This window comes from Toxorhynchites rutilus, chromosome 3 (assembly GCF_029784135.1).
Source record: "Toxorhynchites rutilus septentrionalis strain SRP chromosome 3, ASM2978413v1, whole genome shotgun sequence".
Classification (NCBI taxonomy): Eukaryota; Metazoa; Arthropoda; class Insecta; order Diptera; family Culicidae; genus Toxorhynchites; species Toxorhynchites rutilus.
Window position 1 is genome coordinate 23,131,091 of NC_073746.1, and position 27,832 is coordinate 23,158,922.

Below are 27,832 nucleotides of genomic sequence, written 5' to 3' on the forward strand. Positions count from 1 at the left end.
CCTTAGCAGAGAAAGTTTTGCTACTGGCAAGCAAAACCAAATCACATAAAAAATTGCAGAACGACATTTACTTTCTTGGCGACTAAATAAGCGAAATAAACTCTATCTGCACTCGAACCCAAATAAATTAATGATTTATTATAACTTATTGAATAACTTGGTATTCCCCAAATTTTATTTGGTTCACAACCATAACACCTGCTTCACCATAGCGTCAGTTCAATGCATTGATACAATGTCAAAGGCGTTCACAGCTCAGTCCGAAACGAAGACATGTGATGGCGCAAAACAAAATGAAGTTTGCCTCAGCAAGATCCACTGTTTACACTCTAGGCAAATATTCCCCTTCGTTCTTCTTCTTTTCCTTTGTTCACGGAGACTTTACATCTTACGATTTTCCCTTCATTGCTCGTCGATAAGTTGCTCGTTATTGACAGCTCTGTTCGGGAAATCATACTAATGGACAGAACAAATGTATGAGGAAATGGTAATGCTTCCAATTTTCATCAATTTAAACCATATACAGACTATGGGATTGTAATGTATAGCATATCAAACAAATCTTAGGGAATTTCCGATTCGTTTGGTATGTAAACCGCCAAAATCCGTTCACGGCGAAAATAGTTATTCACGTTAACTTTATTTCATGAAAACGTGACCTGTTTTCTGCTTTGGCACCCTTAATGAAAGACGTAGTTCTACGTCAAAAACATGGTTTAAAGAAAAACGCGATTAAAAATTCGTACAGCAATACTATATCCTTTGAGGTGACCTCATACTGTAACTTTCTATTACTTTCCAACGAAATCAAATATCGAAAAATACTTTTAGGACAACATTTTTGAGGGCATAAGCTTACCAAAAATGCAAAAAAAAAAATCGATTTTGCGACTTTCCAGACCGAGGTCCACATTTAAGCTCTACAAATCACCCATACTGCCTGTAGGCAATAGCAGTGGTAAATTATTCTGAAGTACTTCATTGCACTTCTGACTGTGCATTCGTGTTATTGAAAATATTTTCCTCAAACCGTCAAACTGCCGCCTGCAAAGTTACGATTTGAAAAATAATAGACACGTTTCGTAAGTCAGGTATTCATGACCATTTACCTACCTGTAAGGCATTGCATGGTGTTATCGCGAATTAAAAAAGATCTTAGCTAAAATTTTAACAATATTTAACAATGATTCCTTACAACCAATGGGGAGATATTTAGTTCTAAAGGACGATAAAAGAAGTAAAAGATTCATAGGGAGAGAGAGAGAAAGCGGATAGAGAGATAGGAAGGAAGAGAGAGATAGAGGTAAGAGAGGAAACCGAGCCGAAAAGAAAGATTAGGAAGAAATCATATCGAAAAATCATCAAAATTAGAGTTGCACTTTTTGAGTGAAGTGCGAGTGAAAATAAGTAAAGAAGGAATGATAGACGGAAGAGGTACCTCGGAGAAAACACGTATACGGTTGAGTCGGTCGAACGTTTCGGAAGTAGCAGTGCGGTTGAGCCTAGCCCCCGCTCATCGTCGCTTAGACCGATGAGACCAATGTTTTTTTAAACGGTTTTATTTAGCTTGCCCTGTAATCTGTATTTCATGATCTGGAAAATCCAAGATGGCGGCCGCTAAAAAATGGCGGATCACATATTTTCTCAAAACCTCATCGGTATGGGTTTTCCAAAACCCCATCAATATGAGTATCAAATGAAAGGGGTTGACTAGTAGAATACAGTTTTTTATGAAAAATGCAAAAAAATATATGCATATATATGACGCCATTTTGTGATATCGGCCATTTTGCCGATATCACAAAATGGCGTCATATATATACATATATTTTTTCAAAGCTCCATCAATATGGGTATCAAATAAAAGGGCTTTACTAGTAGAACACAGTTATTTATGAAAAATGAAAATCCATAATGGCTGCCACTACAAAATGGCGGACAACATATTTTGTCAAATTTTGAAATGATAACTCGAAAAAGCGCACAGAAAGAGGAAGGATACCAGCTAAAATTTCTAGGCTCATTGTATGTGTTGACTGCATACATCCTAGAGCAATACGCAAACAGCGATATTGGATCCTTTCCAGTTGCATAATATGAGTACGGGCAGCGGACCAGAAGCAAAAACTTCCATACTCCATAACAGATAGAACGGTTGTTTTATACAAACTAATCAAATCGACGGGATGCGCCCCCCACCAAGTCTCTGTTATGGATCGGAGAAAATTTATTCGTTTCTGACATTTTTGTTTCAAGTAACCTATGTGTTTACCCCATGTGCCTCTAGAATCAAACACAACTCCTAAATACTTGAATGACGGCGAGTGCCTAATTGTTCTATCCAAAAGTTTAAGTTGCAATTGTGCGGGACGGTGTTTTCTTGAAAACACAACCATTTCTGACTTTTCAGAAGAAAACTCAATACCCAATTTACAAGCCCGTTCAACCAAATTATCAAGAGAAATCTGCAAGGGATTATACAGATGAATACTGTCTTTGCCTGTTACCGACACTACACAATCATCTGCATATTGTCTCAAAGTACAGTTTCCTGATAAACAAACATCGATGTCATTTACATAAAAGTTGTAAAGGATTGGACTAAGACATGAGCCTTGAGGAAGGCCCATGTAGCTAATCCGTAAAACTGACGAAGAACCATGGGAAAAACTCATATGTTTTTCACGCATTAGGTTAAACAAAAAACTATTTAATTTTGGAGAAAACCCGTTTAGATGAAGTTTTTCATAAAGAACCTCAATGGAAACTGAATCAAATGCACCCTTGATATCTAGGAACACTGATGCCATTTGTTGCTTACTACACAAGGCTATGTCAACCTCTGATGGAAGCAGAGCAAGACAATCATTAGTTCCTTTACCTCTACGAAACCCGAACTGCGAAGGTGAGAGGAGGTTGTTGGATTCTATCCAGCTGTCTAAGCGACATAGAATCATTTTCTCTAATAATTTTCGAATGCAAGAGAGCATTGCAATTGGTCTATAAGAATTATAATCAGACGCAGGTTTACCAGGTTTCAGAATAGCTATAACTTTAATCTGTCGCCACTCATGCGGAACAACGTTCTGCTCAAGAAAAACATTGAACAATTTTAACAAACGTTTCTTCGCATTATCAGGTAGATTTTTCAATAAATTGAATTTGATCCTATCTGACCCCGGCGCCGAATTGTTACATGACAGAAGTGCAAACGAAAATTCAGCCATACTGAACGGAGGCGCAATATCATCAGATGTCTCCAAGAAGGGAGGTGGAGCAGGTGCTGAGTCTGGACATATCTTCTTGGCAAAGTCAAAGATCCACCTTTCAGAATATTCAACTTGTTCATTTGAATGAGTTGAATTTCTCATTTGTCTGGCAACTCTCCAAATAGTGCTCAAGGAAGACTCTCGGGAAAGCCCATTCACAAAATTACGCCAATAGCCTCTCTTTTTGGCTTTTATGAAGCTTTTGAATTTACGCTCCAGATAAATGTAATTGTCGTAACGTTCGCAGGAGCCTGATTTACGCCAATTCTTGAAAGCATTCGATTTTTCTTTATAGAGATTTGTACAATCTTGATCCCACCACAGATTAGGAGAACGTCTGCGAAACGAATTCCCAGGAAAACGTTTCGTTTGGGCATCAATAGCACTGTCATGAATTAAACCAGCTAGAAAATTATATTCTTCTAACGGGGGTAACTCATTAACTAATGCCACTGATTCTGAAATAATTGAAGAATATCTCTTCCAATCAATGTTTCTAGATAAATCATGCTGAACATTTATAGTTTCAGACGATTTAGAATAATTTGAAATAGAAACGGTGATCGGCAAATGATCACTTCCATGTGGATCTTGGATAACCTTCCAATGACAATTTAATGATAAAGAGGAAGAACAAAGGGATAAATCTAAGCGACTTGCGCGGCCTGATGAAGGAGCAATTCTTGTTATATCACCTGTATTTAAAACTGTCATGTTGAATTCATCGCAAAGATCATAAATAGAATTAGCTCTTCGATCATCAAAAGTTTCCCCCCTAGCCAATGCCATGTGAGTTGAAATCTCCCAAAATAAGATGAGGTTGTGGAAGAAGCTCAATTATATTCACAAGGTTTCGATAATTAAGCATTGTACTTGGTGGAATATAAATAGAAGCAATGCACAAATCTCTACCCTTGATGCGTGCCTGACACGCAAGAATTTCAATTCCTGTGACTAAAGGCAGGGGAATCCTGTAAAATGGATAACATTTTCTAATACCTATGAGAACTCCTCCATAGGAATCATCACGGTCTAAACGAATAATATTGAAATCATGGATGTTTAATATATTGTCCGAACGAAGCCATGTTCCAGATAGAGCAAACACATCGCAATTCAAAAAATGGATTAGAGGATAATCCTCTTTTTTTAGCAGGCTTGGAGGAGGAAGTATTTTTTCTCTTCCTGGTTCTTCCCGCGATTATTGGATCGAAAGTAGTATCCGATTCATCATCCTCTGATAAAGCAGAGAAACGATTTTCTGAAATCTCGGATACCTGAGCTGCCTTGAGTATATCAGCAAAGGATCGCTTAGAACGATCTTTAAGTGACCGTTTAAGTTTAATTGAACGGGATTTGTATATTGGACAGTCTTTAACTGTGTGAGGAACACCTCCACAAAGAATGCATTTATCAGCATCCTTGTTGCAAATACTTTCATCATGATCGACTCCACACTTAGAACATTTAATTTTATTGCAACAGAAGATTTTAGTGTGACCTAACTGTTTGCAATTAGTGCATGACATTATTTTGGGAGTAAATAATCGAGCTGGAAGACGAAGCTTATCAATGAGCACATAATTTGGAAGAGCTGTGCCCTCGAAGGTGAACCCTACAGATATACAAACATACATACAATCAATTCAAGGTAAATAAAACCGTTTAATAAATTAATTTGCTATTTTGTGATTGCGGCCATCGTGGATTTGGTTTTTGCATGATCTACTGTGACTTTCTATTCAAGCCCTTTCATTTGATATCCATATTGATTAAGTTTTGAGAAAACATACAGTCCGCCATTTTGTAGTGGCAGCCATCTTGGGTTTGTACTATTCATAAATAATTGTGTTCTACTAGTGAAGCCCTTTCACTTGATACCCATATTAACGGGGTTTTGACATGATATGTGGTCCGCCATTTGGTAGTCGCAGCCATCTTGGATTTTCATTTTTCATAAATAACCGTATTGTACTTGTCAAGCCCTTTCATTTGATACCCATATCAACGGGGTTTTGACAAAATATGTTGTCCGCCATTTTGTAGTGGCAGCCATTATGGATTTTCATTTTTCATAAATAACTGTGTTCTACTAGTAAAGCCCTTTTATTTGATACCCATATTGATGGAGCTTTGAAAAAATATATGTATATATATGACGCCATTTTGTGATATCGGCAAAATCCACATATCATGTCAAAACCCCGTTAATATGGGTATCAAGTGAAAGGGCTTCACTAGTAGAACACAATTATTTATGAATAGTACAAACCCAAGATGGCTGCCACTACAAAATGGCGGACTGTATGTTTTCTCAAAACTTAATCAATATGGATATCAAATGAAAGGGCTTGAATAGAAAGTCACAGTAGATCATGTAAAAACCAAATCCACGATGGCCGCAATCACAAAATAGCAAATTAATTTATTAAACGGTTTTATTTACCTTGAATTGATTGTATGTATGTTTGTATATCTGTAGGGTTCACCTTCGAGGGCACAGCTCTTCCAAATTATGTGCTCATTGATAAGCTTCGTCTTCCAGTTCGATTATTTACTCCCAAAATAATGTCATGCACTAATTGCAAACAGTTAGGTCACACTAAAACCTTCTGTTGCAATAAAATTAAATGTTCTAAGTGTGGAGTCGATCATGATGAAAGTATTTGCAACAAGGATGCTGATAAATGCATTCTTTGTGGAGGTGTTCCTCACACAGTTAAAGACTGTCCAATATACAAATCCCGTTCAATTAAACTTAAACAGTCACTTAAAGATCGTTCTAAGCGATCCTTTGCTGATATACTCAAGGCAGCTCAGGTATCCGAGATTTCAGAAAATCGTTTCTCTGCTTTATCAGAGGATGATGAATCGGATACTACTTTCGATCCAATAATCGCGGGAAGAACCAGGAAGAGAAAAAATACTTCCTCCTCCAAGCCTGCTAAAAAAAGAGGATTATCCTCTAATCAACCAGAAGCTTCTTCTCATTTTTCTGCTCCTTCCAACAGTAACCCTCCTGGTTGGGGATCCTCTAACTATGACGTTCATTTCCCTGAATTGTCAAGTCATCCCAGATTTGCTTCTCGATCGGTTCCTGAACCCCAATCATTTTCAGGAGGTATTTGCTTTTCTTCAATTGTTAGATGGATCTTTGATATTTTCGGAATTTCAGATTCATTGAAATGTCTCATTTCTGCTTGGCTTCCTACTATCAGTCAGCTAGCTAAACAAATGGTTGCAAAGTGGCCCCTCCTCTCCTTCATTAATTTCGATGCCTAATTTATTGGATGAGTCAGAGAATTCTACTATTCTACAGTGGAATTGTAGAAGTCTTCTTCCAAAACTTGACTCTTTCAAGCAAATGCTCCATTTTTTGAATTGCGATGTGTTTGCTCTATCTGAAACATGGCTTCGTTCGGACAATATATTAAACATCCATGATTTCAATATTATTCGTTTAGACCGTGATGATTCCTATGGAGGAGTTCTCATAGGTATTAGAAAATGTTATCCATTTTACAGGATTCCCCTGCCTTTAGTCACAGGAATTGAAATTCTTGCGTGTCAGGCACGCATCAAGGGTAGAGATTTGTGCATTGCTTCTATTTATATTCCACCAAGTACAATGCTTAATTATCGAAACCTTGTGAATATAATTGAGCTTCTTCCACAACCTCATCTTATTTTGGGAGATTTCAACTCACATGGCATTGGCTAGGGGGGAAACTTTTGATGATCGAAGAGCTAATTCTATTTATGATCTTTGCGATGAATTCAACATGACAGTTTTAAATACAGGTGATATAACAAGAATTGCTCCTTCATCAGGCCGCGCAAGTCGCTTAGATTTATCCCTTTGTTCTTCCTCTTTATCATTAAATTGTCATTGGAAGGTTATCCAAGATCCACATGGAAGTGATCATTTGCCGATCACCGTTTCTATTTCAAATTATTCTAAATCGTCTGAAACTATAAATGTTCAGCATGATTTATCTAGAAACATTGATTGGAAGAGATATTCTTCAATTATTTCAGAATCAGTGGCATTAGTTAATGAGTTACCCCCGTTAGAAGAATATAATTTTCTAGCTGGTTTAATTCATGACAGTGCTATTGATGCCCAAACGAAACGTTTTCCTGGGAATTCGTTTCGCAGACGTTCTCCTAATCTGTGGTGGGATCAGGCAAAGACAGTATTCATCTGTATAATCCCTTGCAGATTCTCTTGATAATTTGGTTGAACGGGCTTGTAAATTGGGTATTGAGTTTTCTTCTGAAAAGTCAGAAATGGTTGTGTTTTCAAGAAAACACCGTCCCGCACAATTGCAACTTAAACTTTTGGATAGAACAATTAGGCACTCGCCGTCATTCAAGTATTTAGGAGTTGTGTTTGATTCTAGAGGCACATGGGGTAAACACATAGGTTACTTGAAACAAAAATGTCAGAAACGAATAAATTTTCTCCGATCCATAACAGGGACTTGGTGGGGGGCGCATCCCGTCGATTTGATTAGTTTGTATAAAACAACCGTTCTATCTGTTATGGAGTATGGAAGTTTTTGCTTCAGGTCCGCTGCCCGTACTTATATTATGCAACTGGAAAGGATCCAATATCGCTGTTTGCGTATTGCTCTAGGATGTATGCAGTCAACACATACAATGAGCCTAGAAATTTTAGCTGGTATCCTTCCTCTTTCTGTGCGCTTTTTCGAGTTATTTCGTTTTTTGATACGTTGTGAAACACTCAATCCGATAGTGATAACAAACTTTGAAAAAATGCTAACCTTAGGCACTCAATCTAAGCGAATGTCGCTATATCTTGAATTTCTGACCCTGGAAAGCCCATCTGCTTTACTTGGTTTCCAGACCATTCCTTCAATTTTGTTCAATCCTTCTATTAATTTTGACTTGTCAATGAAAGTTTATGTGAGTGGTATTTCCAGTGATCTCCGCCAAATAGTCATGCCTGCAATTTTCTTGTCAAGATATAAACATATTGACTCAATCAAAATTTTTTTTACTGATGGTTCTAGTCTTAATGGTTCCACAGGTTTTTGGGTATTTAATATTAACTTCTCCATATTCCGTAAGCTTAGTTTACCCTGTTCGGTGTTTGTTGCGGAATTGGCTGCAATATACACTGCATTACAACATATTCAGACCTTGTCCCCTGAACATTTTTACATTTTTTCTGATAGTCTCATCTCTTTAGAGGCACTTCGTTCGGTAAGGTCTAGATATTCTTCGTATTTCTTGTCTGGAATCCAACATCTTTTAAGTGTTTTGATAAGTAGATCATTTAATATCACTTTTGTATGGATTCCCTCTCATTGTTCGATACCAGGAAATGAAAAAGCTGATCTTCTTGCTAAGAAGGGCGCTACGGAAGGACTGTTATTTCATAGGCCAATTACTTTTGATGAATATCTCCATTTTCCTCGTTATCTTTAATAGAAAATTTTCGCAAAAAGGAAATGCCACTCAATGTTTCGATCCGTGACGTTCTGGCTACTCGTAATCTCGATGCAATTATGTTGATTTATTACTTCCTCAAATCCATACACTTTCAAGTATGAGTATGTGTTTATTTTTCTTTTATTTTTGATTATCGTTTACTTCTCCAACTTTTTTGTTTTTTGTTATGAATATTTTTATTATTTATCAATAATATATGGTTATTAACGTTTTCATTTTTCTTCAACTATTTTTCTCAGAACTCAAAAATTACTCAGATGGACGCAATTGCTCGCAATCTTCAAGGAGGTGGTTTTCTCTATAAAAAATCCTCAAGAAGAAGTCTTAAATAATATTTCATAATGAATTGTTGTATAATTATTTATATTGTTCTATTTCTTGAAAAAATCATAGGGTTTTTATGCCTTTATGAGAAAGAACATTTGCATAGTTCTACTCACAGAGGCTTTTCCCTATACATAAACACGGCTCATTGATGCTTAACGTTGCTGAGCCAGTTGAAAATAAAAAAAAGGGTTGTCCCATATTAATAGAAATTTGATAAATAGGAACGGACCGAATTTATATAACACCTTTATTTCTGCTGTCATTTTAAAACTGCTTATCTTTAAAAAATCCAACTTGGCCACCGCTACAAAATAGCTGATTCTATATCACTGATAGAATACAGTACAATGGTTTTATTGTAGAGAAATATTCTAATGGAACAGATAATGTACTGAAAACTAGAAAATAGAATAAGTAAACAAATCTTTTTAAGTTAAACGGCTTAATTGTGATTAAACATAATAATGTACTAAAAGCTAGAAAATAATTTGGCAAGTAGCAGTTAGCAGTTACCACACCTCTCCTTCATTAGTCTAGGGCATTGATAAGACTAAAATAAAATCGTGGGACATATCATGAACTCGCTAATTGTGGATAATGGAAATCCAACGTGCCCCACGATTTTATTTTAGTCTTATCAATGCCCTAGACTAATGAAGGAGAGGTGTGATAACTGCTAACTGCTACTTGCCAAATTATTTTCTAGCTTTTAGTACATTATTATGTTTAATCACAATTAAACCGTTTAACTTAAAAAGATTTTTTTACTTATTTTTTTCTGTTAGTCTTTATCATCAGACTTGGTCCGTGAGTAGCCGTGTAGAATTGGTTGGGCATATCATGTTTGTTTACGGAAATTAATCAATCAGCAGTGGAATTCAGTTCAGATTTAGAGAAATAGATGATTGGTTCAGAATCGACACCTCTGCATGCACCTAGTCTTAGTGTCAGACAAGTTTTACATGAGTGATGTGTTATTTCCAACGAAAAGTGTTCTGAGATTCATAGTATCCACAATCACGATCATATGGGCTATCCTAGGCCGACTCGCAATATCCTGATGCTTGAATTGTTTGTGTAGCATTCCGAAACGAATCTTAAAAAATACGGGCGTTTCACTACAGCAACAATAGAAATGGCATCACTGGTACGGTTTCGCACTAGCCACAACAGCAACCTCAATTCCTCTGGAGACACCCATTCATCGGCCCTGTGTTACCCTCTTTTCCGCTCAGCTCTGCAGTTCGCTCGCGGGCAATGCGCCAACGCAAGCCGGTAAATGCTAATGTGGCAAACTTTTGAGTCTGTTCTCATTTTGCAAGCTGAGAGAGCAGCAGTGTTTTCATGTATTTTGTTTACCACCCTCACCTTTGCTGCCCTCCCCGGTCAACAATAACAAACCCTCGATCGCTACCATGAATATGCACACATTCGTGTGAACCACAGCGTTGAATCGATAGCGAGGTGTTGATGTTAATTAAAATAAAAGCAATTGTTGCCACAAGTTGAACTCCAATAAAAAAAACTAGTACACCATAGCTTGTGTTGGAAACAACCGTAGTATACGTAATATGTTTATGTTTCAGGCTCTCTACTGGCAGCAGTAGAAGGGATCGGAACTGTGTAGGTCAGCAAACGTGTTCCTCCAAGCCATGGATTGTTTTATGCTCGGAGATGAATGCTATTTTTATGCTCACCACTCCACTGCTAGTGAATGTACATATGTATATTCACGATCACGACGCAAAGTTTATGTTTACGCGCATCACAGCATCCCTGCTGCAGGCGCGTTCTATTTTTATCTCATCGTTTTTATGTTGTCGATTCGTTCGTAGTTCTAGGACAAAAAAGTGATTATTTCTGGACGGACGGTTCTCTAGAATCGCTGTGAGTGATGAACAATTCTTCCCTCAATCAAGCGGAGAAATGCTAGCGTATTGTGGGTTTGTTTTGGTTCCAATTAATTTAGTTAATCCGGTAGTAAACAGAGCGCGAATTATTTGAACACTTCGCGCGAGTGGTGCAATAACCAGATGGTTGCAAAATGGACCACACAAAAAATCACAAAAAATTGAGAATTTCGCACGCGTGCCACAACAAGACTCTGCAGTGGCGGCGTTTTGTTTGATGCCTGAGCTGAACTTTTTTTTTCTCATGCCGAAAAAAACGTTTTCATCTCTTTTTGAAGTTATTTCTAGGAATGAATGCCAACTTCGTGACTCTTTGAGAAACCTTTGAGTTTTGTCGCAGCAGCTCTGCAATCTGTTGTGGGAGGCAAGCGTGAGAGCACGACATTTCTGACGAATGTGTTTCTCCATAAAAAACTGGTTCACCGACAAACAGCTGACCACCAATGCCACTAGTGAACCTAATATCTATCCGATCCGGCTAAATATTCCGCCCTCAAACACACATATCGGTTTTGAGCGAACCCGTTTTATTTTATTTTTCATCTGGTCGATGTGATTGTCAGCTGAAGTGCACAAAAAACGACACTTCCAAGTACCTCCAAGTACCAATTCGCAACGGAAAATAAATATAAGTAGTCAATAAAAAAACACACGGTTGAGCTCTGCGGACTCTCGGATATTTCAATCTTTGCAAGCTCGATCGAATTTGATCCACGCAGGATTACTCTTCCAGCCAGCGTTGCCAATGTTCCAGTTTTTTTGTATCGATCCAATCAAACAGTTAAATCCCAAAATTTTCCAGTTTTTTTTTTAAATTATCCAGTTTTATCCAGTTTTTCACATGTGTGCTTCATCCATTTTATGTAAAATAAATGTACAATGTAAATCTATATATATAAAAATGGAGTGATGTCTGTCTGTCTGTCTGATTCTTATAGACTCGGAAACTACTGAACCGATCGACATGAAAATTGGTATGTAGAGGTTTTTGGGGCCGGGGAAGGTTATCGTGATATTTTGAGACCCCTCCCCCCTCTCTAAGGGGGGGCTGCCATACAAATGAAACACAAATTTCTGTATTACTCGGAAATTAACCAAGCAAACGAAACCAAAGTTGGCATGTGAAAGTTTTAGGGTGCAATAAATGTTTCTATGATGGTTAGACAGTCCTTCCCCCACTCAAAGGGGGGGCTGCCATACAAATGAAACACAAATTCGAGAATTAATCAAGCAAATGAAACCAAATTTGGCATGTGGAGGTTTTAGGATGCAATAAATGTTTCTATGGTGTTAAGATACTCCTTCCCCCTCTCTTAGAGGGGGCTGCCGTACAAATGAAACACAAATTTTTGCATTACCCGAGAATTAATCAAGCAAATTAAACCAAATTAGGCATATGGAAACTTTAGGGTGCAATGAATGTTTCTATGGTGGTTAGATACCCCTCCCCCCTCTCTTAGGGGTGGCTGCCATACAAATAAAACACAAATTTCTGCATTACTCGAGAACTAATCAAGTAAATGGGCGGGACGAAGTTTGCCGGGTTAGCTAGTAATATATAAATATTATCCCTCCTTCATTCTGTGGAAAGCTGTGGAAAGAACTTTTTCTGAATATAACCTCAACAAAACGCAGAATAAAAACAAGTTGGGGAACATAATGATGAAAAGTATACTGACCACGAAGAGAGAGATACAAATGAACGAGAATATAAAATTTAAATATTAAAACGATTGGCACAATGTACGAACTGGTAAGAAGAAGTGCCAGGAAGAACGAAGAAGAACATTTGTCAAGCAATGTCTTCATTCTGATAAGTGGGCATCAAACAAAGAGCATATGCGTTTTGATTGTTGCGTCAACATAATTCGACTTTGCACCTGCACAACACAATCCTGATCTCTCAAGTTAGTTGTAGTCATTCAGACAATCAAATTGGGAAGCGGTGCGGTGGAGATTCACGGCATTTCTTCTTACTCAACGATTGGTGTTTGGTGTTTTAAACATCGAGCTTGTAATGATGAGTTATAGGTACGAGTACAATTTTTGGTTAATATACAAGAAGATGTGTGACAGAAGACAAGGAGAACAGGTATTTTTTTCTATTTGATACAATAAATATTTTAACAAAGAATTGGTGTTAATTACTAATCTTATATGACAGTCTACCGAAACAGCAACATGCTACACTGTATTTAAATTTATATAAATACCTAATGTTCTAGGTCCTCCAAAACATTCTGAAGTTCAGATCAATTGATCTACCATTTCAACCACGACTGGTACAATGTTCATAGCTAAAAATCTAACCCAAAATAGTTCATAGAGCACGCGTGTTAAACTGGTACATTATATCGGGGTTTTCAAAAAAACAAGCTGAATGTCTTCAAATTGCATGAAACGTCTAGATCTACTGTCATCTAAAAAAAATAATTTTTTGATACTGTGGAACTTCATTGTTTTCTCGAAATACTAGGCAAAACGTATGGTTTAGGGTGCAAATGAAAATCGTCATCTCGATTTTTCATAAGGGACCTCCTGCGAAAAGTTTATTTGCACGAAAAAATACCCTATTCAAAATATTTCATTTACTAGTGGTTGCAGACGTCAATGTGTGAGTTTTTTGAAAACCGAAAAACCACCTAAGGGGGAGTACAATCAAACCTGTTTTTGTGCGATCCTTTTTTGTGCGGTATATGAAAAAGAACATATTTGAAGAATTTAACAGTCATTTAGTTTCTTTTTATCTTCTATTAATTTTTCATCGCACTACTGTGTCGATGATCAATTACTAATGTCATGCTTTGTTTTGTTTATTTTAACTTAGCTCTAACTTTAACTTTTGTTAGAAGAAAACAAAGAGTTGATTTTCTTATCAACACAAGCTAGTAGGCAGCTTAATAAAGTAAAAAAGAATATAACGTGTGATTTGATTTTTTTGATCTAATAATAATTGACGTTTACGTTCCACGCTTTCTCATTCCTGAACCGTTCCGGTAAGATTTTTTTCTAAGCGTAAATTGTAATTTGTTCGCATCTGAATGTGGAAAGAACAAATTTGTATACAAATTTTCAACAGAATCATTCCCATTCTCCCATCACATGTAATAGGATGTGCATGACATGATTTCTAATAGTAAAAATTCCGACATGCAGGAAAAAACACAGCGAATTCTATACACACAACGACGAGCAACCGAAAAGGCAACGTGTATCAACGTACAGAAGATAAAAAAGGAATTCGAACGGTAAACGACGAAGATTTGAGTTATTTTCTCGGAGGAAAACTAGTCTTCAAAGCTACTGGTGAAGTCCTGTTCAATTTTTTTTGTGTGGTCCCTATCCCTCGCACAAAAACAGGTTTGCCTATACATGAAATCGGGGTTTACGAGAATTTTTTTTGATACCAAATGTATCAAAATTGCATGAAACGTCGAGATTTACTGTTGAACTAATATTTTCGATAGGGTGCTATATAGTGCAAATCAACATTTCACAGGATTTTCGTATGAAAAATCGAGATGACGATTTTCATTAGCGTTTTGCCTAGTATTCCGTCCCAGAATGTCGATTTTTGACAAAATTTATTCAAGATGACAGTAGGTCTCGACGTTTCGTGCAATTTTGAGACATTTGGCATCAAAAACAATTTTTTTAGAATTTTATGTCTATTCATTGATAAGAAAATGATACCAAGTGTACTCACTTCACCAACCACAACGTATTTGGGGGTCGATGGTATCACTTCATTCTGGAAAAGAGGTCTCTTGCCCAAAATAGTTTGAGAGTCCCTGTTCTAGAGGTTCTAGAAAAAAAGATCCTCAAATATTGTTTCACAGTAATTTTCGAATGGTGGGAGACGCCTCTCTCTACTCGAATGATATGATTAATTCATGGTTTATTTCACCATTGTATGGACTACAGAAAGTTACTCGATGTTTACAAAAATGTCCAAATGGCGAAGATGTTCAATTATTCGTGCCGCATTACTGGTCTGTTCAATTAGCTAGTTGTCGAATCAGAGGTAACTTGCTGTATATATAAATACTTCACGAAGCTTCGAAGCAGATTCTATTTTTTAAGCTTTGAAATGGGTATAAAATTCATTTTTGATAAATCAAAGCCGGTCTTCCTAAAATGAAACTGTTTTACAGGATCCAGTTTTCTTCCAGTTATTTCAAAAGCAATCTTCCAGTGTTTTTTAAATATTATTGGCAACCCTGCTTCCAGCTGAGGCACTATCAGGGTTGCCAATAATATTTAAAAAACACTGGAAGATTGATCTAAAAAAACTGGATCCTGTGAAATCGATTTATTTTGAGAATTTCGGCTTTGATTTATCTAAAATCATTTTTTTTACTTGTTCCAATTCTTAAGAAATAGTCCTTCGAAGCGTATGTAGCTCATAAAATAGCGAAATAAACTATTAATTACCCATTCGAGCAGATCAAAACAACGTTTCCCACCATCCGAACATTACTGTAAAACAATATTTGAGGATCGTTTCTTGTAGAAACTCTAGAAATATGGTTTTATTTTGAAAAAAATATCTCGTATTTATTTTCAGAGCAGAGTATCCAAAGCCCTTAAGTAGAACGGCTGCAAGTTGTTGTTCGTGGCTATTATCGAAAGAAAGATAACTCTCCTCTGTCGCGATTGAAGTTCGATACAGAGTACGCGCGATTGATAACGGAACATATCGCCGGGAATATGGGTTTTAGAGGATTCTCTCGGTTACCTTCTCAGGTTAACAAAAGATAACTCTCCTCCGTTACGATGAAATTTCTAGAAAGCGCACGCGGAACTTCGGGTTTCTAGAGGAGTTCTCTCGGCTTCTCAGGTTTCCAAAAGATAACACTCCCCTTCGAGATTGGAGTTCGACATATCTCTGGTCCGTTTTTTCCAGTTATCTTTCCAGGTTTCCCAATAAGAACTCACCGCCGTCACGAATGGAGTTCTATAAAGTGTATAAGCTACGAATAACATAATATATCGGCGGGATGATTGATTTTAGAAGAGTATTTTGAGCAGATTTCCCACAGTTAACTTTCCATCGTTGCGATTGGATTTCGATTGGAAAAGATGCATGCGATAAATAGTAGAATATATAGCCGATCCAATTAATTGTACTGGTTATCTAAAAATAATCTTTCCTGCCATGTTGTGACACATGAGATTTTCGGATTTTCATTTCGTCGAATGGTCGATTGATGTAAACGAATGTAAACGGAAGGAATTTTACTTGTTTTTTTACATTCATATCAATTAAAATCAATAGTGCACATTAACCCTATGAACTTCTGAGCTTTAGAATGATTTGGTGGACCTATAACGTCTGATGTTTATAAAAATTTTAAGCCAGCATAGCAAATACACCTTGGATCATTCGGAAAAATAATATCAACAAACAAAATTGGTCAAAGAATAAGAAGAGTGAGAGAAGGATGATTTTTATACATCGTGAATTTATTTTACAAAAACTTTGTAAAATGATGCAACCATATAAAAAAACTGGATAAAACTGAACAATATTTAAAAACACTGGAAGTTTGTAAGGTTTAACTGTTTGACTGGATCGAGGAAAAAGACGGGTGTGTAATGTCGGGGGCATAACCGGAGTGACGTAGGACTATACAAAGGGGACAGCTTTTGTTAAATATATATTTTAAATATATTGTTTTATTTTCTTCTCCTACGTGAATACCTACCTATCTACCTGAAAAATGGATTAGTTTACTATTTACTCTTTATGAATATGTTGATGGTTCTGAAAAGAACCTTTGGTGTTGTGTTTTTGTTATCACTCGATATTCCCATCTTGTTCGGTTAAACCTTCCTGTTTAGCTATTACGTTTGCCACTCGCCACAGCTTTCACAGTTGGAAAATTTCTTCCCATCCAGCTTGTGACATGTTGTTCAGTAAATTACATTTAATGTGACGTGCCGGAGAAACACTTTGTCACTCACTGAAACTATTTGTTGCCTTGATGAGCGCCGAACCGAAGCTGCTCTGTTCTTGATGCGGGTTTTTTTTATTGTCGTGAGCAGCTTTGCAAGCCAACTCGAGCACTCCGACGGCCGAAACTCTATAATCGCTGTTAGGTATACTGGTGCTCCGGCACCAATCCGTTCGGCCTAGTTACCCTTGCGGAGCAATCAGTGAATGCGACCAACAGGGAACTGGAGACCTGCACGGTTCGAGTGAGACTTTGCCTTTCCCTTAACTTGTCCTCCTTTGTTACGTCCACGATGCCGATGCCGTACAACCACACGGGTTTACGGTTTGAAAGAAAATAAGATATTTATTTGGGGTCCGCGTGTTTTATACTCTAGCAGTACACACTCACAGGATAGAGACAAATCGGCAGACTCAGCCAGAGGGGCGAGTCCAACGAGACGAACGAATGAGCGTTAAAAGGGAGCGATGGCAAAAAAATACATTCATTACGATTTGTTCGCTCGTTGGATTCACATGCAGGCTAAAAAGGGTCCTTTTCAGGATCACAAAATTATCTTCAATCTAAAGAGTTTATTGTTTTGTTATCACTTGATATTCCCATCTTGTTCGGCTAAACCTTCCTGTTTAGCGATTTGTTGCCACTCGCCACAGCTTTCACAGTTGGAAAATTTCTTCCCATCCAGCTTTGTGACATGTTGTACAGTAAATTACATTCAATGCGACGTGCCGAAGCGCCACTCAGTGTCGCATTGGAGGTGATTTTAACCTGTAATTGAACATTTGCGATGACAGTGGTACAGTGTCGACTTTCAATGTGGGGTCATAATTTGGATCTCTATGTTTACAAAAATGTCCAACTAAATAAGTCGCATTACATGTCCGTCCAATTAGCTAAATGTCGAACTAATTGTAAATTACTGTACTTTCAATCTGGAAACAATTTAAGAATTGGTGAAAATTGAATAATCAAGAAAGTCCCCAACTATCAATAAGCTCAGAACAACTGCCAAATTCACATACTCATCAGATCCTGGCAAACAAATGATCAAAAAATCAATTTGTGTTTTATTATTATTTTGGATATTGTTTTAGAAAGCATTGAACTGTATTTCCTAAACTCTTTTTTGGAAGGTTTAATGGCCCTGAAAAGCGCCTTGTTTTATGGAATGGTTCAAATTTAGAAAACTTAGTACTCGTGGTTTTGAAAAAAACCATTTCGAACGCCCTCGATGCCGCCTCGTTCTGGATTTGCCACCAAAGCAGTTTGTATAAAGAACAAACTTTTTTCTTCTGCTACCTGATGCCGTTTTGCGACTGCGTTTGCCACTCGCCACTCGCTGCAACTGCCTGTTGTCTTGATGTCCACCGAACCGAATGTGTTCTGTTCCGAATGCGGGTTTTCTTATCGTCGCGAGCAGCTTTGCCAGCTAACTCGATCACTTCGGCGGCCGAAACTATATAACGCCGGCTAGGTGGACTGGTGCACTGGTACTAATGCGCTCGGCCTAGCTACCCTTGCGGGGAACTCCAGATCAACACGGTTCGAGCGGGATTTTGCCTTTCCCTTCACTTTTCCTCCTTTACCATGTCCAGACATGGCTGCTTGGGTTGGTTTGTTGATGTGTTGTGATGCGAACCGATGTGGTGTACGGTTTGGATGAGAATGATCCTTACGGCAGCGGAGCGGGGATTTTTAAGCTGACTGGCTGGCTCGAGAATTACGCATGTGTGAGACTGCGACCAATGTTTCGTTCATTTTTTTCTTTTTCTTTTCCAATCGTGCTTCATTCTATTTCGCTGCTGCTCTGGTTGCCCGTTTTGGTCGGTACGATTTGAGGAGCACAAAATGGACCAATCAAAAATGGGCACATAGTGCATTTTGACAATGCTTGATATTTCACAATTATTCAATTATTTATCTCAAGAAAAATGAAATGTTATTCGTTATGATAGATGCGTAAATATATTTCCTATCAATTGATGCAAAAACCTTGCGATCTATTGAGAAATGCTCGAGTTATAAGCGTTCCAAATCTTGCATTTTTTCCTACTTGTTCAGTGCCTAGATTTCCATTTCACCCCCTATATCTTCCGGTTAGACGTAGTCCTACGTCAAAAAAACTGGAAGAATCCAGTTTAAACTGCAACATTGGCAACGCTGGGCACGATTCCCATTCCTGCATAAATGAGCACGATAATTGCATGCAAAAAGATAGTTTTTTTTATTTACTGCCATCATGCTTGCGGCGGCACTAAGAAGGAGCGAAGTAAATAAAATGACCGTTTCGCACCATATTTGCGCATTTTTTATGAGATAGATTGATCCCGGTCATTTATCGACACGAGATAAAGCAGATCAAGATTGGAAACAAAAACGCCTCTGCTGAACAAACAACTCCACTTATGATTTTTTCTTAGAAACATTCGAGTGAAATATGCGCAAAGTCTCTTGTGCGCAGGCAAAACATATAAATCATGAAATCCTATATCCGAACACTTATAAATTTGAACTCGTCACACCCCTCGTTAGCTGCCATCAAAGTGAAAACACGTTTTCCTCGGCCGGTCATCACACATGCGTCTTTATTTATAACCCCCCCAATGTTTACGATTTTCGCTACTTGAGAAGAGCACGACGCAGGCTGGCATCAATTTTAGGTTTAAGTTTTCTGTTGTCATCCGGCTCCCGACTAAGTAAGCGCGCATCAAATGGTTCTTCCATTCCGCAGAACCGATTTTCCCCGCACCAAGACCGATTCGTGCGAAGTTGCATAATTTGAACCACACCTTTCGAAAGGGCAACGATAATTCCAAGATTTATTTTTGGTGCTCGAAATGTACGGCCTCCCTGCGTTGCGTCAAAAATGGATGATGTGTGCGGAGCGCAGTATTGTTTGTGAGAATTAATGACGCGAAAAAGCGCCTAATTGCTTGCTGCTTGCGTTGGGTGGTTGGTCAGGCAGCAAGCGGAATTCTAGACGCGGAGTCACAAGCTATAAAACGAACAAGCTGTCCCTACAGTTTGAGTGTCGGCATCAATTTATTTCCTGCACTGGAATAGCCCCAATGCAGCTATATCAAAGGTTGAAACATTTGAAATCCGGAATCACTGTTCATTTCATAGTAGCAGTCGTAATAGACGTATCTGAAATCTTTTGACAGCAAATTGTTTAGAAAACCTGTATCTTTCGACGGTGAAAATTCCACTTTGATCCGTTTTGTTTTGAAAAAGTTGTACAGGATGGAATCCGAGAGAAGAACTATGATTGGAGACATCCATCCATTAACAATCCGGGGTGGTCAGGTACTTAAATCGTGAAATCGTTGAAAGTGGCTGAATCGACCGTGTTTGATGTGCTGAAACGTTTCCAGAAACGTAAAACGGATGGATCAAAGAACGCGTCGTAGTGGAACTCACGATCGGAAGCTGAGGTTGAACAGGGTGTCGACTACCTGGAAAACCCTTGCAAATCAGGGAATTTCGTCACCAATCTGGCAAAATACAATTCCGCACATTAGAATTTTGTTCATTGCGGTAATTAGAAAGCTCATGGTATCAAAAAAATAGTATTGAATAGTAGATTCTCTCTGTAGATTCTTTGGTATGTTGTTTGCTTTTGCCTGTAGGTGAAATTAGTCTTTCAGAAGCGCAAACAGCGCTAAAGTAGACGACTTCTATATTGGCGCTATCTTCACTGGTATTTGGTACATATGTTTGCGTAAGCACGATGAAGGTACGAAAAATTTCAAAGTTGTTTAGCGCTCTTCCCCAACTGTCCACTGAAGCGAAAGTATGAAGTTTTGGGATTTTTTCCGTTTTTTATAAACTACTTTCTATGCTACCAAATTATTACCATTATCTGTAACGTAGGAAGCATAACAGTACTAAGTACGAAATGGTAGGTAAAACCACTCTCCAAAGCATTTGGCTGATGTCACATTAGGCGGATTCGCCGCCGCGGATATCGCGGCGGTTTTTTCCTCAGCTGACACACACTGCGGTTCCACAGGCGGTTTCATTATTCTACCAGAGAACTGTCAGTTTCATTTGTTTTGTTTTTGAGTGTTGTAGAGCCACGGCTGAGATGCTGGAACAAAAAATAGTCAACAATAAACGTAATTTTAAATTCATTGAGTTATATAGACTTACCGAATCATTTATTTCTTGAAAATCGATACTCTATCATACTATTATACTCCTGTGAGTAAATTACGGGATCGTGTTATTTGTTGTTGAAAAATGACAGAAAAGTTCAAGTGTGTGCGTTTGACAATATTGATGCATAATACACGAACACTCATATACACTCCGCAAAGAAAACCACCGCGGAGCTTCATTTCATCGAGCCTCCGCCGCGGATTTGAAATCGCTTCCAAAACCGCCCCGCTCTGTGTGACATGGCTTATTCACAATACACATTCACAATACACATTCACAATACACATTCACAATACATCCTCCGCTGCGGTTTTACTCGAGGAATCCGCCTAATGTGTCATCAGCCTTTGGCTGCAAGATCCGGAGTTTTCGTCATTGTTTAGAGTCTAAACTTTAGACAATTCAATACTATCCAGGATGCATGTACTCCTTCGTATTGGATTCCATTCACAAACTCTAACCAAAGTACCATTCGGAGATTCCGTATGCGAGAAGGCTATCGTAATTTCCGTGCCTGCAAACAGGGCGCTGGAGCAAAATCTGGTGGCCAAAGGACGTGCTCGAAACTTGTAAAACATGGTTTTGACGAAGTACGAAGGATGCATGCTGATGGATGACGAAACGGACCAGAGGAGATGTCCACAACAAATGTTCACAACAAATTTAGGTTCGTTTTCACTGATAAATTTCACAGAAAGTTCCTGATTTTGCGAGAGATTTGCTGTTGGCAGCTGGCAGCGTGGATGCTCTTTTTGAAACTGGTGGTATATTTTTCTCAGAATCGAGTGGACCAATCTGGCTGGAACTGGCATGTGAAAAAGTAAGAGCATTCACGCCCCCTTCTGCCAATAGCATAATAATCATTATATTGGCATACAAAAAATACATCTTCGAATAGACCTTCACAAATCACCAAGATGTATTTGTATTTTTATCTGTATAAATGTAAGTGTATTTTTCGACCTTCGAGAGTCGAACCCTCCCTTTAACAAGAAATTCATTGAATCATCATAAAACAGAAGTCAGTTTCGTGTATTTCAATCGATAAAAATAAAAAAATATTTTTTCGGATTTTTTTTTTAGAATTTCGTACAGTATTATAAATTCCCGATCCAGGTACAACTTACGCTAAACCCCGAAACGCAAGTAAAGTAATAATACTCGTATGTTTTATTAACCTTATATGTCCAATAAAGGTTTCATACGTATTACTCATCATCACAAGGTCAGATTTGAGTTGTCTTTATATCGCTGTGTTCTTCTTCACCCAAATTAGAATGATAGAATTATTTTAACAGTATCTATAATAAATAGGACATCTGTTATCGATCGCGAATTCATGCAAGAATATAACAATTTCGAAAGGAAAATAAAATAAACGATTGGGCGGAACGAAGCTCACCGGGTCTGCTGGTATATTATAACAATAAATTGAGTTACCGCGAGTAATCGGTTTTCTACCTTACTAACCTTAGATTTAAGAAAATTGTTTATGTATAGTTGAAAAAATATATTCGGCTCCTTAAAACTTATGTAACTGAGCTTGTAAAAATAAATTGATGAATTGATAAAAAAAACAATAAATTGCAAATAACTTTAGGTAAAATTTCCTAAAATTTTTCATAATTAGTTCGATCTTCGTCCGATTCAATAAAATACACGAGTATAAAATTTGGAATTTTTGTTTCTCTCGATGGCTGAGACATTACAAACTCGTTGCCTCATGTATAGAATATTTCAAACATTAGATCACTAGTTCAGAGTAAAATCGCTAAAATCAACGCTCAACCGAATTGGACTACCAGCAGACTGGACCACTTGGGGTTAATTATTACGCATCATAAATCGCCAAGCGATCGCCACATGTACTCCATTAGAGAGCACAAATCAACTTTAAACGTTATCGGAGGACGGGACGTTTCCACACGATTAAGATTGTGCGGGGGTACGTAAATTCTTTGCAATATATCCGTCATTTTTCGATTTATTGGCTTCGCATAGCATCCCTTTCGCCAAAACATAGGTCATACTAATAAATATTCAATGATAAATAATTCTATTAGATAAAAATAATTATCGATTACTAAATAATTGTTAATTAATACTTCATTTTCTGTAATGTCTCATCAATCAATATTGTTGATTTTAAACGAAATTGTGATTTACGAACATACTAAACATATATTTTCCATAAAATTACACCCAACATGATTATTATATTCCTCAATTACCTAGACGTATATGAACTATCTATCGGAAATATTGGTCCCTATTATGTAAATTGAATCGAACGATCAATTCGATCTCTATACCTATCACACCGAGCAATTTTTCGTATTTTGTGAATCGATAGAATCTTATCGAATCGAGTTCTTTCTCGAACGTCATGTGTTGCGAATGGCAAACATCAGGAATGCAACAAGCAAATCAAACAGATCGAAAAACATTATTCAGACAGCTTCCACCCGACTGCATCTATAACAGAAAAATAGTGCTAACGAGCAGAAATCTGTTTAACAAGAATTACATAAGAAGGGCCAATATTCAATTTTAGCAATTTCTAATTTCTCAATCATCATTATTATTCTATTCATGACTATATATCTTGAAAGAAATCAGCGTAAATAATTTCACATTACTTATCATAGATTTAAGATAAAATCAATAATACTTCATGGAAACTTCATGGTTTTCTCCAAAAAATTAGTTTTTACTGATTCTCGAAACCTTATGCCGGATGTTTTCAGCATTTTCAATTTGTCATTAAAAAAAATATATGCTTGAAACAAAACTGTTGAAATTGTTCCTGGTGAAAATTATTCGCTTTATTACAAGTCATGGTCAATCAAATGGATGTGTTAACATAAAATAACTGACAAACTAAAAGAAAATATTAAAACGGAAGCTATGACGAAGAACTATCTAGTCTTGTAATTAATATGTTTTATTGAGGTCAGCATGAACACCTGAAAAATTAATCAAGTCAAAAGGTAGAGAGATATTTAATCCATGGCGTTTGGAGGTGACACTATCCTTGAACAGCTGGCGGGCGCCTAGGAATACCTATATCCCTGATATAGAGATGAGTTTTGACGATTGAACATGTGCATTCATAGTCATTTCAATACAAGGGTGAACTCCACTATGGAGATCTTGAATTACCTTCCGCATGGAGTCTAACCATAAAGAAGCAAATTGCAGAGATGATACTTTTCGGGGCATATCACTAATCACCTCGCCGGTTTTCGAAATCATTGATCAATCGGGCGCGATAGGCTACCTATGCTTTGAACAGAGGCATTACATAGAGAACTTTGCCATCGATTATTATCTAATAACAATTTTTTTAAAATCCTGTAGTTTAGGTACATTTTTTTCAAACTCTTCAAACTCTGCTACAAAACGTTCGACCCTTAGAATGATAAACTGGTACTCAAGTACTCAAGGCAATGGTACTCAACCTTTTTTCTACAGGTTATACAAATACGTGTTAGCTATGGTGTCGCGGGCCCAAAAACAAATAAAGAAGGGTGCTCATGACACGACCGCATTGTTAAAGTAGGACTGTGATATTATAACTTGCATATAACCATGGGATATTCACATTTGATGCATGCTCTGAGTCTCGAAGTCTTGGCAGAAATATCTCCGCTTACGCTTCACGAAGTCATGCCATAGGTCTCTACTCTTCGGCGAAATCCAATGAAAATCTACTCAAAGTAACTTCTCAGACGTAATTTATCTGTTTATACAATGTATTTAATCCCCGTCAGAGCCACATTAAATACTTCCTTTGTCGCTGTAGAATTAGGAAAAAATTGTCCGTCCCTGCAAATCCCTGCAAAAAATCACACAGCCGATAGATTCATGGGTCGTCTAAATCATATGCCTCCTGCGATGGACATCATGAGAAACGACACATGACACTGCTTACAACAAAATTCAAAAAACGGCTGAATGCAATTCTAGACCTGTGTTTACATTACAAGATTTCCTTTTCATTTTCCTCAATCTTGGTTTTTCTGCTCTCGCACTATTATGCGAGCGCACCCACCACGATTGCGTTGTGACTCATCTTGTCGCGGCCCGCCACTGACAGACGGGATTCGGATTATTTGTTTTGGCAGCGCACACAATTCAGTACACACTTTTCCTTTTTGCTTTTCCCGCAGGTGCAAAGACGTTGCCACGAGAAAGGAGTACGTGCAGCTGGTGGATTCAGTGTACGACTTTGGGGGCGAAGTGAAGATCTTCTCGAGTTTACACATGTCTGGTGAACGTATGTTTTTTTTTTTTTTTTGTTGCTTGGGGCATAGTGTCCCCCGGAAGCCTATATGAACTATGTTGCGTTTATAATTTCCACGTTTCAGAACTAGCTCAGCTGACGGGTGTGGCGGCAATTCTGCGCTTCCCGATGCCGGAGATAGAGGACAGTGAGGGCGAGCAGAGCGACACGGACTCAGATTAGTTTCGGGAACATTGCGTGTGAATCAGAGCTACTAGACGAAACCCAGTTATCTTTAGTTCCACTCAAATTAGATTTTAATCGCGCTCGTTTTATCCACTAATATAGCTAGAATTTAGTTAGATGACACATATGGATATTTTTGTTGGGTTATAATTTATTGTGTATAGGGTATGCTTTCACGAACCAGCCGCTCATATTCCTAGAAGAAACTCGATGCGAAGAGTAGAAACTAGCTTATTGCCTCTTGATACAGACACTTTATTTACAAAATGAAACTCTATATCATGATTGTGTGTATATATGTTATTAGCTATTTTTTTTAAAACGGAAACTACCAAACAGTCGACATTTAAATAAATGACACAGTTGAACAATAAATATATTTCTTCTGGAACTATATCACAAGTCCCCGATTGTATAATATTTACCCGAACAACAGCTAATCGAAAGACATTTATTCGAATTTTAATCACTTGAATGCAACAAATACCCGAATGCGACAGGTACCCGAATGTACCATCCACAAGAAAATTTTATAAGAAATTATTTTTATATTAAATTCTGATAACCCTCTATAAGGTCGTGGCAACTATATTGCCACCCATGATAAATATTTTTTTCGCTGCACTTAGAATATTATTTTAATATTTTTTTTTTTTTTTTAATTCGTTTATTTTCACAGGCTCAGTTACTTAAGTTTAAAGGAGCCGAATTCTTAAATATATTTTTAAAGCTATATATATATATATATATAGAAACAATTTTCTTACATCTATGGTTAGTAAGGTGGAAAACCGATTACTCGCGGTGTACTCGAGTTTAGAAGGGTGACATATTTTTAGGAGAAGGATGGGATATAAGGAAATTGTAACAATGTTGATGAACACTCAATTTATAAATCTATTCGTATATCTATAGTGTATTTACATTTCAACTTATTCTACTATTTATAGCAAGGGGACGAATTACCCGCAAAGGAAGGAAAGGAGGGTATAAGGATGTAGGGGCAATCACACACGAAGATCTATAGCTTTAAGGAAAACATATATATGGGACATGTAATCAAGGTCTAACCGAGCCAACACATCTCTCACCGGCACATTGGGCTGTCTTCCTCGGGCCCGAAGGGAGTTTTTTAAATTCGATCTGGCGACCAGATACACCTCGCACGACCAAACAATGTGCTCGATGTCGTGATAACCTTGGCCACAAACGCAGAGATTGCTGCTGGCAAGATTGAAACGGAAGAGTAGTGCATCTAACGAACAGTGATTGGACATGAGTCGGGAGAAGGTGCGAATAAAGTCCCGACTCAAGTCCAGACTTTTGAACCATGGTTTGAGGCTAACCTTAGGGATAATCGAGTGAAACCACCGACCCAATTCATCTTCATTCCACTTGCGTTGCCAGTTAGCGATGGTATTTTTGCGGACTAAAGAATAAAATTCATTGAAGGCGATTTGACGCTGATAAATATCGCCTTCAATTGCACCTACCTTTGCCAATGAGTCAGCCCTCTCATTACCCGGAATGGAGCAATGTGAAGGGACCCAGATAAAGGTAATGACATAACAGCGTCTGGATAAAGCACTCAAAATTTCTCGTATTCTCTCAAGAAAGTACGGCGAGTGCTTTTCCGGCCTCACTGAACGGATAGCTTCGACAGAGCTAAGACTATCCGTTACAATGTAATAGTGTTCAACAGGTCGTGAGGCGACGCCCAATGAATTGCTGCCAATTCAGCAATATACACTGAGCAAGGATTCTGAAGACTGTGTGAGGTGCTAAAAAATTCGTTGAACACTCCAAATCCTGTGGACTCGTTTATAGTGGACCCATCAGTAAAGTACATATTATCACAATTGATACCCCCATACTTTGCATCGAAGATCGTTGGAGCGATCCTCGATCGTTGGTAATCTGAATATCCATGGATATCTTGCTTCATGGACAGATCAAAATGCACAGAGGAATTGATGTAGTCAGGGAAACAAACACGGTTGGGAATATACGAAGAAGGATCAACCTGCATGGAGATGAATTCATGATATGAACTCATGAATCCGGAGTGAAAATTTCCGATCACCAATGGGTTCATGACCTTACACCGGATGAAGAACCGAAGAGATAATAAATTGAAGCGATCTTTTAGTGGGAGTAGGCCTGCCAAAACCTCGAGACTCATGGTATGCGTTGAGGGCATACATCCCAACGCAATACGGAGACAAAGATACTGAATTCGCTCGAGTTTAATGAGGTGTG

The 27,832-nt window shown here is 37.8% G+C and overlaps 1 protein-coding gene across 1 annotated transcript in view; it reads left to right on the forward strand.

Annotated features, from left to right (window-relative positions):
• LOC129780288 (protein pelota) overlaps nt 1–25,694 on the forward strand; it is a 50,808-nt gene extending 25,114 nt beyond the window's left edge. The window contains exons 6-7 of the mRNA XM_055788361.1: nt 25,275–25,381; nt 25,473–25,694. Coding sequence (XP_055644336.1) covers nt 25,275–25,381; nt 25,473–25,570 — 205 coding nt within the window. The 3' untranslated portion in view covers nt 25,571–25,694. The remainder of the gene's footprint in view (nt 1–25,274; nt 25,382–25,472) is intronic.
• Nucleotides 25,695–27,832: the final 2,138 nt, after the last annotated feature.